Source organism: Zootoca vivipara, chromosome 4 (genome assembly GCF_965207765.1).
Source record: "Zootoca vivipara chromosome 4, rZooViv2.hap1.1, whole genome shotgun sequence".
In the NCBI taxonomy this organism is placed as follows: Eukaryota; Metazoa; Chordata; class Lepidosauria; order Squamata; family Lacertidae; genus Zootoca; species Zootoca vivipara.
This window is the reverse complement of record NC_142587.1, coordinates 64,401,463-64,415,413: the sequence shown is the minus strand read 5'-3', so window position 1 is coordinate 64,415,413 and position 13,951 is coordinate 64,401,463. Positions and strand designations below refer to the sequence as shown.

The window sequence follows — 13,951 nt, the reverse complement described above, 5'->3', positions numbered from 1 at the left end:
TTCTTGAAAGTGGCAATGCTTACTGCATTGATACCGGATTCAGGGCCGGCCCACCCATGTAGCAGGGTTAGACAGCCGCCTCTAGCGATGGATGTGGACCCCCTGGGGGGAGAAGCTGCCTCTGCTTCCCCTTCCTCCATCACCACCACCTTCTCTCATTCTGATACTGATCTTTAATTTCCCCTTCCATTCCAAGGCTGATCTTCACTCTCCCCCTTTGATTTCCAGGCTGAGCTTCACTTTCCCCTTTCCTTCTGATGCTGATTTTCACTTCCCACCCCATCTCAGCTGGTGGGGGGGGGGCATTTTGTGTTTCACCTAAGACGCCAAAATATATTAGGCTGGTCCTGATTAGAGTAATACATTCGAAGTAAGGTCTTTGGTATGTCTATCTAGGAATAACCCTATTACTGTCAGTGGGGCTATACAAGGGTGATTATTGAGCATGCACAACCCTATGTTGGATTGTGGCTATTTTACATGATTGTGCAGGCATTTGCAGAACTGTCGCTCCTAGCAGTATGGAAAATTAGCTCATCTCTGCGAGGAAATAATCAAGGGTCTGGAAATCAAGCCTTATGAGGAATGTTTGAGGGAGTTGAGTATGTTTTGCCTGGAAAAGAGGACAACATCTTTCATCTATACAACATCTTTCATCTATAAAGATGATGTATAGATGGTACCGTACACCAGTGAAACTGGCTAAGATATACCACAAAAAAGATAACAAATGTTGGAAATGCAAAGAAGCGGAAGGAACCTTTTATCATATGTGGTGGACTTGTCCCCAAGTAAAGAGATTCTGGGATAAGATTTATAATGAGTTGAAGAAAGTGTTTAAAAACACATTTGTTAAGAACCCAGAGGCCTTTTTACTTGGGATCACAAGAAAAGAATTGCCCAAGAAAGATGTTACTTTCTTTTTGTATGCCACGGCAGCAGCTAGAATTGTGCTAGCAAGGAATTGGAAATCTGAAGACATACCTACAGTGGATGATTGGCAGATGAAGTTGATAGAATTTATGGAACTGTCTGAACTGACTGGGAGAATCTGAGATCGGGGAGAGGAATCGGTGGAAGATGATTGGAAGAAATTCAAAATTTATTTGGAGAAGAATTACAAGATTAAGAACATTTAATAAAGGAAGTGGAAGTATAAGGAGGCTGTAGAAGCAAATTAAATGTATGGAGGATGTGTTAAGATTAAATGGAAAATAGGTATTATGTTTTCAAGATCCAAATGATATTTTGAGTGGAATTTTGTGATAAAAATGGATCAAGAATTAGGCTTATAATGTATAATTTAAGAAAAGGGTATTAAGAATTAGAGAGTGCTAAATTAGTTATAAATAGAAACATAGAGGGGGGGAAGGAGGAAGTCAATAGAGTTAAAGAAATTATATGTGAGCTATGTATGGACATGTAAATCAAAGTTTAATGTATGAAATTGTATGCTCAAAGGTATTTGAATTTTGTTTTATTTTTTTGCTTTTCTGTTATTTTTGTTATTATAAAACTAATAAAAATATTATTAAAAAGAAAAGAGGACAACAACAACAACAACAACAACAACAATTTATTTATTTATTTATTTATACTCCGCCCATCTGGCTGGGTTTCCCCAGCCACTCTGAGCGGCTTCCAATAAAATATAAAAAATGCATTAAAACATCAGTCATTATAAACTTCCCTAAACAGGGCTGCCTTCAGATGTCTTCTAAACGTCAGATAGTTGTTTATTTCTTTGAAATCTGATGGAAGGGCATTCCACAGGGCGGGCGCCACTGAGAGGAGATATGATAGCCATCTTCAAATATCTAAAGGGCTGTCAAATGGAAGATGGAGCAAGCTTGTTTTCTCCTGCTCCAGAGTAACAAGAAGTTACAAGAAAGGATATTCCGACTAAACACCAGGAATAAATTTTTGACAACAAGAACTGTTCAACAATGTATAGACTTCCTCAGAAGGTGGTGCACTCCCCTTCAACGGAGGTTTTTAAGCAGAGGTTGGACAGCTTTATGGATGCTTTAGTTGAGATTCCTGCATAGCAGGGCATTGGACCCTCAGGGTCCCTTCCAACTCTACAATTCTATGATTCTATGAAATGAAAAGGAATCCAGAAGAAAACGTATGGCATAATTCTCTAACTTAACTTGGTTACATTGTCTTTACTGGTTCTGTCTCCTTTTTGTCCCGCAATTTCCTTTGTACCTACTCATACCCACTTTTCCTCATGTTGAAAGAAATAAATAAAGTACCTTTATTCATTCTGCACAGATGGTAAGTATAAAGCAGGGCTAAGACATAACGGCCAAATGTAACCCTCTATATCCAGCCCTCAAAATTCTGTTACACCCCTCATTAGACCAGGTCTATGTTCTTCTCAAATGCTTTTGCCTGGCTGGAATGTGCCCTTCCACATCCTAGCCCAGATGAAGAAGGGTGGGGTTGGGGTTGTGGAAACCTCTGACTGTTGAATAACTGGAATATACAGTAGTATACTGAGCAAAGGTAAGAGTCCCCTCTGCCACACTCACTTTTACCTCAGGCCATGCCCACCGCTTCAAGATGCCTGTGGAAGCTTGCCTACAAGGGAATGAGGCCCTCAGGCTGAAAAAGATTCCCCACCCCAATATAGTAGTTGTAGTAGCAAATTTTGGGGGGGATTTCTTACCTGGCCCTCAACAGCTGTCCCAGGGCAGGATGCAACAATAGAAAAACACAACATATTGAAATCAGTTAAAACAATTTACAATCAGAAGGAAAGGGTAGGTCCTAAAATATATGTGTATCCCAGGTGGCAAAGGCTAGGGTAAAGAGGAGTGTCTTCAGTGTAGGACAAAAGCTATATAGTACAATGAAGCATTCCACCCGCAAAGTCTGTGTTGTGACGTGGGGTTTGTGATTTCAGCTCTCTTCACATAACATGCTGGAGACAGTTCTCTAGTAACAGCTCTTTATTAAAGTGAACAAGACTGAAGACTGAGGAGAGGAAAGCTACATTTATAGGGACAGGGGACTAGCTAGGAAGGGATACATTTTGGAGGGAACAATATCAGGCAATCACAGTGCTGCCTTTTGGAGGGAACCAGTAAGACAGAGGATCCAAATACAGCAGCTTAAATGAACCAATAGTAGCTGTACCCTCTGGAACCAAAAGGCAGTTACTTTATCCTAATGCAAATACAGACAATAATAATACAGATATAAAATCCTTTGACTCAATACACAACACCCCTCCCCCCCTAGTGAGCACAGCAGACGTAATCCCTCAGGTACTGTGGGGTCCTACAACTTCTACCTGATCTCCTGACAACAGGTGTTGCAGGTTCTGGATTGGGTGTTACCTGTGGTGGAGGGGCTGCTATAGGGGTTTCATCAGGAACAGATGGAGTCCCAGACATCTCAGGGTCCCCGACCTGTACCTCGTCATCCTGAGGACTAGCAGACCCTGGTTCATTTGCTGAAGCCCCTGGTGACTGCACCTCTGGGCCATCTTCACTCTGGTCTCGCAGCTGTGCGTCATTAGCCAGGGATGAATTATCTGACTCCTCCCTGCTGAGCGCCCGGCGCCTCAGCTGATCTATATGTCTCTTCCAAACTTGCCCATTTTCCAAGGTCACATAATAGGACACAGGTCCACTAGCCCGGGTGATCACACCGGCCACCCACCGCGGACCTCGTGAATAGTTCCTCACCCAGACCAGATCTTCAGGGGCGAGATACCTTGTTGTGTCAGTCTCAGCCTGGGGGGTTGCTCTTGAATTACGGTTTGGCATTTTATCTGGGTGGACATAATCCAGCACCGTTACCAGTCTTCTACCTAAGAGCAGCTCGGCTGGCGACTTGCCCGTCGCAGTACACGGTGTCGCATGCTGCAAAAATAACATTCGCGCAATGCGAGCCGACCAGTTACCCTCCATTAAGCGCGCAATGGATTCTTTGGCTGTTCTTACCATGCGCTCAGCCTGCCCATTGGAGGATGGGTGAAAGGGCGCGGATGTGACCCCTCTTATAAAGTTATCAGCCAAGAATGCCCTGAATTCTTGGGATACAAAAGCTGCCCCATTATCTGATACAATGGTCTCAGGTAACCCGTGGGTAGCAAACAGCTGCCTCAACACCTTGATTACGGCAGCTGATGCCATGCTAGGGACCATCGCCACTTCTAACCATTTGGAATATGCATCAACGATAACCAAAAAGACCTTCCCTTGGAATGGCCCAGCAAAATCTATGTGCAGCCGGCTCCAGGGAGTCCTGGACTGCTCCCACCAGTGGACTGGTGCTCTGGCCACTTCTGGCCGCACCTCTTGGCATGCCTTGCATGTTCGTACCCATTGTTCTATGTTCTGGTCCATTCCAGGCCACCACACATAACATCGGGCTAGCGACTTCATTCTGACCATTCCCGGGTGTCCCATGTGAAGCGTCTCAAGAACCCTGTTTCTCAGTGGTGCTGGGATGATCACCCTATCTCCCCATAGGAGACAACCCTTATGCATGGACAATTCGTGCTGCCTTGTCGCATAAGGCCTGAATTTTTCTTCATGCGGACCACCTGGCCACCCCCTCCCCACCCAAGTGAGCACACGGGAGAGAACAGCATCTTTCCTAGTTTTCTCAGCTATATCCGTAGCTGTTACAGGAGCCCCCGGAAGTGTTTCTAGCATCATAATGTGCTCCGCCGGAGCAGGATCCTCATTGCTCCCGCCAGGAAGGGGCAATCGACTCAGCGCATCAGCATGGCACAACTGTTTCCCTGGCACATGGGTCAAGGTGTACTGGAACCCATTCAGGAATATTGACCAACGCAACATTCTGGGGGAGAGAATTTGTGGCGTTTGTTTGTTTGGGTTGAACAACCCTAACAGTGGTTTGTGGTCCGTTTCAATGGAGAAATGGCGACCGTACAAATAATCATAGAACCTTTTGATTCCGGACACAATAGCCAGTGCCTCTTTATCAATTTGAGCATAGTTGCGCTCTGTGGGCGACAACGTACGGGAATAGAAAGAGATGGGCTTTTCCGACCCATCCGGTTCCCTATGACTCAGCACAGCCCCCAGACCGTATTGAGAGGCATCACATGCCAGGACCAGCGGCTTTGACTCATCATAATGAGCAAGGACGCTCCTGCTACTCAGCATTCCTCGCAAGGAGTCAAAAGCCTTCTGCTGCTCCCGCCCCCATCGCCACACATTCTTTTTCTGCATTAGTCTATGTAATGGTTCAGCTACCGAAGCTTTCTGGGGTAAGAACGAATGATAAAAGTTAATAAGTCCCAGGAATGACTGCAACTCCGTCTTGTTCTGTGGTCGTGGTGCCTCGATGATGGCCTTAATCTTAGCATCTGTGGGATGGATGCCTGATGCATCAATTTTAAACCCCAAGAAATCCACAGTTGGCACCCCAAAACTGCATTTTTCTTTTTTCAGTTGCAACCCCACCTCCTTGAACTTGAGCAACACTGCACGGACACGCGCAACCAGTTCCTGTGGGTCTTTTCCAGCAATCAAAACGTCATCAAAAAATGGCAAGACCCCCGGCAGACCTCTTAACAGGCGTTCCATGAGCCCTTGAAAAATCCCTGGGGCCACACAAACTCCGAACTGTAATCTGTTAACTCTGAACGCCCCTTTATGTGTGACAATAGTCTGTGCTTCCGCTGATTGTGGGGTTACTGGCAGCTGTTGGTAAGCTTGTGCCAGGTCAATTTTGGCGAACACCTTGCCCCCAGCCAGTTTAGCCAACAGATGTGATACGACTGGAATGGGGTATGAGTTTCCCCTGAGTGCCTTATTGATAGTACATTTGTAATCTGCACATATCCTGACTTCCCCATTTGCTTTAAGGGGCGTGACGATTGGAGTCTCCCACTTAGCAGAGTCCACGGGTGAGAGAACTCCCTGCTTGACCAATTTATCCAGCTCTGCCTCGATCTTGGGTTGCAGTGCAAATGGCACTCGCCTTGGTTTGAGTCGGATTGGGGCCACCCCAGGGTCCAACTCGAAGTCGACTGGGGGCCCTTTGTAACAACCCAGTTTTCCATTAAAGAGACCAGCAAATTCCTTGCATAATGCCTCGCTCATCTCAGGGCAGGTTTGGATTGAATTAAGCCCTGAGATACTCAGTCCCAGGGCGGGGAACCAGTCAGTGCCCAGGAGACTGGGGCGACTGCCCTTCGCAATCACCAGTTTGAGTACAGCCTGTTTGTCCCGGAACTGTACTCTCACGGCACACATTCCCATAACATGGATGCGGCCTGCTGAGTACGACTGCAAGGTTGCCGGGAAGGGCTCCAGAGGGGGCAACTTACCCCTGAGGAAGAATGTCTTCGCGGTCTGGTCCGACACGATGGTGAATGCAGATCCGGAGTCCACCTCCATGTCGCACTGCTGACCCTCAATCTTCACCTTGACGTGTGCCTTGCCTTGCGCTGGAAACTGCACGGCCCTCCCGTTGATCTCCGTTACGTAGTGGCAGTCCTTTAGAAAACGAGTTGCTGTGGGCGGTCTGCGATGCTCCAGTCTAGGTGCTCCTGTTGCTCCCGACGCCGCCGATCTACAGACCCTGGCGATGTGACCCGTCTTTCCGCACGTCCGGCACATAGCATCCCTGAAACGACAACTCTTCCGCTCATGGTTTCCGCCACAACCTGGGCAACTGCCTCGGCGATCTTTGTGCACTGTGCAGGCCTGACGCACCAACTCGACCCCACGGACTGGGCTCTGGCTCGGAGTAGCCTCTAGCTCGTCCATGGCATGCGCAACTTCTATCTGTGGCTTAGTGGCCTTGCGACTGGCATCAAGCTCCTCTCTTTCATAATTCTCCGTGGCGGTGGCCTCCTTCAAGGCTGAAGCAAGGGTAACCTCTTCTTTAGCCATGATGCGTCTTCTGGCTTTCTTGCTGCTCAGACCACCAATAAACCGATCCAGGAGAGTCTCTTCCAGATTTTGGAAGCCGCAATGCTGAGCGAGCTTCCGGAGCTCAGCCAGAAATGTGGATACAGACTCCCCAGCACGCTGCTGCCTCTTATGGAACTCCATCCGCCGGGCCATCTTGGTCTCAGTAGGCGCCAAGTGGCTTGTTAGGCAGGCAAGAATATCTTTGAGAGATGTCTCACTCAGCTTCGCTGGAGCAAGTAATGCCTTGGCCAGCTTGAAGGTCTCGGGCCCACAGTAGCTCAGGAATGTGGCCCTTCTTTTGCTGGCATCGGTGATCCCTTGAGCCACTGCAAAGAACTCGAAGCGTTCGACGTAGTCTTCCCATGTGTGGGGCTCTGATGGCTGGAAGGGCTCCAATACCCTTGGACTCTCCATTGTCCTAGCGGGCAGGGTCGTCTTCTCAGCTGGCCAGTGAGTCTTGTTCTCAGCTGCAATCCGGACTCTGAGGCAGGGCTGTGTTTAACCGCTCCTCAGCATTCCGGATCCCATCCTCGTCGCCAGTTGTTGTGACGTGGGGTTTGTGATTTCAGCTCTCTTCACATAACATGCTGGAGACAGTTCTCTAGTAACAGCTCTTTATTAAAGTGAACAAGACTGAAGACTGAGGAGAGGAAAGCTACATTTATAGGGACAGGGGACTAGCTAGGAAGGGATACATTTTGGAGGGAACAATATCAGGCAATCACAGTGCTGCCTTTTGGAGGGAACCAGTAAGACAGAGGATCCAAATACAGCAGCTTAAATGAACCAATAGTAGCTGTACCCTCTGGAACCAAAAGGCAGTTACTTTATCCTAATGCAAATACAGACAATAATAATACAGATATAAAATCCTTTGACTCAATACACAACACCCTGCATATAGCACTATAATTAAGCAACTAAAATGAGTGTGATGTGATCTTAAATCCTTGAAATTCATAGACACATAAATTGAGCATGAATGTTGAATCTCAGTATCTTAAAGCAAAGTAATTCTAGCCTAGGTGTCTGAACTTGGATTTTAGATTATATTTAATTCACAGAGGCTTGAAAATATAGAGCATAAATTTTACATATTAATACAGTGATTGATTTTTTAATATTCACTTTATTACTCTGGTATAAGAAATGTTACTTGCTCAAGTAGATGACTATATTATTATTGTATTCACTCAAAGCTGTGGTAGTCTTGATTAATGCGTACTTAGGCTGTGTGGCAGATACTAGAGGTGTTCATTAATTGTGGGTGTTGCACAATCTTTCATATCTTATTGGTTAATTAATAAACATTAGCTAGGCTTTTGAACTTCCTGTGGAAATTAGCAAGCTGCTGAACAGACTGAACTGAGAGATTAGGTTTGGGACACTGTAAAATTCAGTGAATGTGTAATACAGTATAGAGGAGGTCTGAGTGAGTTCTCCTGTCACAAACCTATTCACTTGAGGGGGTTTGACCACCTCATTTTATATAGGTTCTTGCAAATTCTGACTATAAATTCTGCTTCTCTGGACTTTACTATGGTATAGGTTTACAAAAGTGTATGGTACAGTATATGGATAGAGAGGTTTTGTTTTTTTCTCCTCTAATAATACTAGAATTCTTCTGTAACATTGTCTTGTGGAAATGCCAGATCTTCCTCAGAAGAGCATTCCTCCAGCCGCATGACAGTATCTTAAGAGGCATGCAGTTTGGAATGTTTTGGTCTGCCATCTTGATTCTAAATGCCATCCAATGGTATCCAGACACTGATGAAAACAGGCTCCATCGTATCAGGAAGCATCGATTTTTAGAGATGTCCAAATGTGCAGAACCCAATTTTCAAAAAATGATAGTAGATGATTATTATGATTAGCATTCAGAACATCTTATAGGAGGGCTTCTGTCATCACATCTAAAATAGCTTATTTATTAGGACCTTTTGCAGACCATTTAGCTTCCATGTCTATTCACACCAGTCTGAGACACTGACTACTGGCTCTGTTTTATTGGCATAGCTTGCATATGGAAATGTCAAGTAATATCAACTTGCCTTGTGTCCCCTATCCCTCTTCTTCTACTACTTAGGTCATCCTATCCATAGAAGAAGGCTACAGGCTTCCAGCTCCCATGGGCTGCCCAGCTTCTCTCCACCAACTAATGCTTCATTGCTGGCAAAAGGAGAGAAATCACCGGCCAAAGTTCACCGACATTGTCAGCTTCCTAGACAAATTGATACGCAACCCCAGCTCTCTTCATACTCTAGTGGAGGATGTACTTGTGTAAGACGCAGATCAGTGCTCTTCCTGTGTGTATTACAGTCCCTAGACAGCACCATGCTATTCACAGAATTTGTCAAAATAGAGTTTTCAGTATAAAAGTGATCAATTTCCCCATTCACATGTGACGTTCTAACTTTTCTTTCTTCATCTTGCCCTAGATCACATGCACAAAGGCCAGTTCAGGTGTTAAACATCTTTTCCACCTGATGGGTTTAAATTCTTTCCAGGGATACATTCACATTGGAAACAGTGATGTGGAATGAAGTATCTCCATGCATCTACTTGAAAGTGATTTCTGTAATCACAACAGCTGGAAAAAGCGCTGCTGTGATTGAGGAAATTGCCACAAGGAAATATCATTAGGTTAACTCAGATAATTTGGCAGACATGTATGCAGCAAATGTAATATTCTAGATCTGTATTTGTTCAGTCCCAAAGTATATCCTTTATATATGTCTACAAGTATATCCACATGATCACACAATGCAAATAATAAAGTACTTTAGCAAAATACTGAGCAAATAATACCCACAAGTATTTATTTATTTATATCCAGTCCGTTTCACTTTTAAATGTTTTCACTCATAAGTCTATTATTTAAATCTGCATTAAAAATATTTTTTATCTAAAAACATAGAGCTGAAAAAATGGATTGAAACATCTGGGAAGTTCAAAAGGCCTATCTGAATATTTGTCTGGGAGAGCAGGTTGGGTCATATTGGAATTATATGCACATAGTTGTGTTCAGGGTTCCAAATTGTGGGGGTGGACCACAGTTCTGAATTAATTACATGGATAGAGATTTTATATTGTTCTACTGTTGTATTGTTTGAAAAAGAAAGAAAGAAGCTGAAACTAAAAAGCAACCTTTGTTTCTAAAATTATGGTTGATAATTGTGAATTAGACTGTGCTCTTAGATTAGTATCTGAACTTTACTGCTTGGCTGATCTAATTCATTTTTTATAAGCTGCCAGCAATCCTTCTCATGAATTAAATGAAGTACAGTATTTAATTCTTGCCCCTGTGTTTGTGCTCCTGTAGAATGCCAGATTCACCTGGTGAAGTTCCTGAATACCCTTTCTTTGTATCAGTCAGTGATTGGCTGGACTCAATAAAAATGGGCCAATACAAAAATAACTTCATGGCAGCAGGGTATACAACTATGGATATTGTTTCAAGAATGAGTATTGAGTAAGTAAACTATTTATACTGCTGTAAAGAAGTGCCTTACTGGGGGGAAATGGGTTTGATTCGCTCCTGCTCCTTCAAAAAAAGAAACCTCAAACAAACAGACAGGCTTTAGGCCCTTGTGGACAGAAGCAGGAAGTATAACCCAGTGTTATTATTTCTCATCCAGTAGAGCAAAAGTACAGTCATATCTCGGTTTAAGTACGCTTCGGTTTGAGTACTTTCAGTTTAAGTACTATGCGGACCATCTGGAACGGATTAATCCACTTTCCATTACTTTCAATGGGAAAGTTCACTTCAGGTTAAGTATGCCTCAGGTTAAGTACGGACTTCCGGAACCAATTGTATACTTAAACCGAGGTACTACTTTAGTGGAAAGTGCAACTATAGCAGCCATTTGGGACAGTTTTGCCCACTATAAATAAAAAGCCAAGGGCTTCATTACATGTTCATTCTAAACATCTCTTTACACACTCCTGTCCAATTTTAATTTACAAGGCATGAAATTGCAGACTTTGTTCACAAATAAACCACTTGCCAGGTCTTAGTTCAGTGGGACTCCTGGCTCTTTTTCATTTCAGTTGGAGAGATACACCTCCATTGATTATCATTTCAGGCATCACACAACATATTGTAATATAGAAATTCTAAGGCTAATAAGCATATGAATTCTGTTTTCTGTACTGCAGCTGCAATGTTTAGTGATTCCTAAACATACTTTTTTCTTACAGTGAAATTAGAAGAATTGGTGTTGTACTTATTGGACACCAGAGACGAATAGTGAGCAGTTTACAGACTTTGCGATTACACATGATGCACATACAGGAGAAGGGATTTCATGTATGAAAGTTCTAGAAGCAACTGTGTTTTGTGCCTCAGCATTTCTAAAATGGAAGATACTCTCAATCCTTCTTTCTGCTCTTCCCAGCTTCAAGAACTGAAACTTCCTATTCATACTATAAACACATAATGTTTATGTTAATACTTCCAACTTGAAATTTTTAATCACATTGCATAGTTCCTCCCTCAATAAACTGCCAATAACATCCTGGCCCACTGCAAGACTGTTGCTGCACAACGGTGAATAGCTCAGCATGGATGTATAACTTTGTATAACAGTAAAGTACCTGGAAAACTTTCATTGACTTCTGTGAAAGTTAAAGCCTTCTAGGCTTGGAGTGGCTACCTTCTTGATGTGTTAGAGTTTGATGATAGATTTTTTTTCTTAAAAAAAGTAATGGACATTTCTTTTCATGTTTTGTGACCATTAGCTTCCAATATACAATGTGCAATCGAGAAAAAAAGAGTTTGACATAAATATTTATTTTATGGTAATGGGAAATCCCAAATGTATGGTTTGTGATGTATTATTTACTTTGTAATAGTTCAATTGCTGGTAGGCTGGTATGGAAGTTGTAAGAATTTTTGGTCAGGATGAACAATGACAACTTACAGTGAATACTTTTTGTGTGTGTGACCAGGTTGAATTGGACAATTTGCGAGGATGACATGCCATCACATGCTTGTGAAGTGATGTGTTTAATTAATTAAATTTAATTTGCTTGAAAACAAGGTACCTTTACCCCACGCTTTGCCAACCTGAGGTCCTTCAGGTTTTTGTCTACAACTCTCACCAGTCAGTCTGATTTTTATTGTTTGTAGACAATGGCCACTACAATATAAATCATAACAGCTCCCCAGTGGCTGATGTGACTTGTAGTCCAAAACTTCTGGAGGGCACCAACTTAGCGAAGTCTGTTTTACCCTAGTCTAGAGTAACTGGTAAGATTAATTATTCGCTACTTTTACTGTTACTCGTTTTTAAATTGTCTGTATATGCCTCGACTGAACTGTCCCAGAAAGGTTGTTTTAAGCAACATGCAATACATGATAGTTGTCATCTATCCTGCATAGTGCAGTTATGCAGGCCTTGTAATTATAAATGTACACCTATGCTGCAAACCCCCAAGTATTTGCTATATTTGCATAGGAAAATGCTTAACTATAGCAGTTTTATTGTGGCATATTTACTCTTTGATAGGCCAGACAATTTTTTATTTAAAAAAAGTAAAAGGCCATTTCCCCCCAAATATAATTTCATGAAAAATGTTAATTTTACGGCCAATACTTTTTCTGACTTGGGATATTTTTAGTTTTCCCTGCTTTGTCAAGTTTTTCAGTCTGTATGAGTGGAAGAGCATTCAAGTGATGGCATTATTTTCAAATAGTATCATGCTATTACCCATAAATATCAAGCCCAAGTACTAGGCTGTGCAAGATAGAATGTATCCCAAACTAGGCAGACAAAATAACAGTACAGTATCAAGGAATGTCTATTTGAGAGGTAAACCAGGTTGATGAATATGAATTCAACTAACTAATCAGGTGGTGCTCATTAACTTAGCCATCTTAACTGATACATTAGATAAGTTAGTCCTTGCCGTTATAAACTTTAATAGCCATACAATAAATGTGAAAGAAAATGCTCTAAAATATCTGGACCTCTACAAAACTTTCATAGATCTACTGGACTGCATCATACAAATTCTGCATGGGATATATGCTGCTGTGTACCAGAAACGAGCACATCTTCATGCTTTGAAAGCCATGCACAATTACACATATGCCACCTGTAGGGACAGCATAATGCAGTGATACAGTTATGTGAAGCAACACTATACCTGAACATTTCTGATTTACACTTTAATAATGGATATGGGCAGCTTTAGGGAGATTTAAGACAAATTGATTACTAGAGTTTCACAATAATTAAAAGCGTACAATTTACAGTCTAAAGGATAGGGATGCTGTAAAGGGCATCTTTTGTATGTCAAGCTAACGTCCATAGGAAGATGAGCCTCAAAGGCTGGCCCTTTTGTCTAGTTTCAGTAAACAGTTCTTTTTGGCTCGCCATGCAATTGTTATTTTTATTTTACTCTTCGTTTAACTGGATTTCAGTGTAATTTGGCTGTAAGACAAGACTACTTTTTAACTTTTTAAGAAGTCCTTCTCAAAAAAAGGAAAAAAGAAACACAGGTTTTTGAAAGATGTGGAATGAAGACAGTGAAATATTTTTATTTTAACTGTACCACTGCTTTGCTCATGTACTTAATGGATGCTAATATTTTCAGCCTAATTAAGTTTGAATTCATTCCAACATATTCAAGTTGACTTCATGCATGCAGGCCCTCCCCATCAATGTGTCAGGCTTTGTTTGCAGGATTGGATGGCACTTGCTTCGCTTCATGTATTTCAAAATGATTTTTGGAAGTGGAAAAATGCTTATTTTAATGTTTGGGGGGGTTGCTCTTTATTTTTTAAGGGAAAAGCAGCCATACAAGTTGTAATTTTTAAACGTTCAGTCTCATGTTCAGAAACAAGTCTTTCCTTTGCTGTTTGGCTTTTTCACTTGCCTGCCAAACCTTTGGCGTTCAACTTTATGCTAGTTGAATGGGTTTGCCAGCAATCTTTTGAAATCCTGGCACTGTGGACTAGTTTACACAAGCAAGAAGCCATTATAAAATCAGCTATAAAGGGTTTCTCACTGCAGTGAGCTACTTGTGTGCAGCTGCTC

General features: G+C 42.5%; 1 protein-coding gene across 5 annotated transcripts in view; it reads left to right on the top strand.

Annotated features, from left to right (window-relative positions):
- Positions 1-13,389, top strand: part of EPHA6 (EPH receptor A6) — a 205,365-nt gene extending 191,976 nt beyond the window's left edge. For all 5 annotated transcript variants that reach the window (XM_088668036.1, XM_088668034.1, XM_088668038.1 and 2 more), the window contains 3 exons: positions 8,995-9,188; positions 10,231-10,380; positions 11,109-13,389. In XM_088668036.1, coding sequence (XP_088524162.1) covers positions 8,995-9,188; positions 10,231-10,380; positions 11,109-11,223 — 459 coding nt within the window. In that variant the 3' untranslated portion in view covers positions 11,224-13,389. The remainder of the gene's footprint in view (positions 1-8,994; positions 9,189-10,230; positions 10,381-11,108) is intronic.
- Positions 13,390-13,951: the final 562 nt, after the last annotated feature.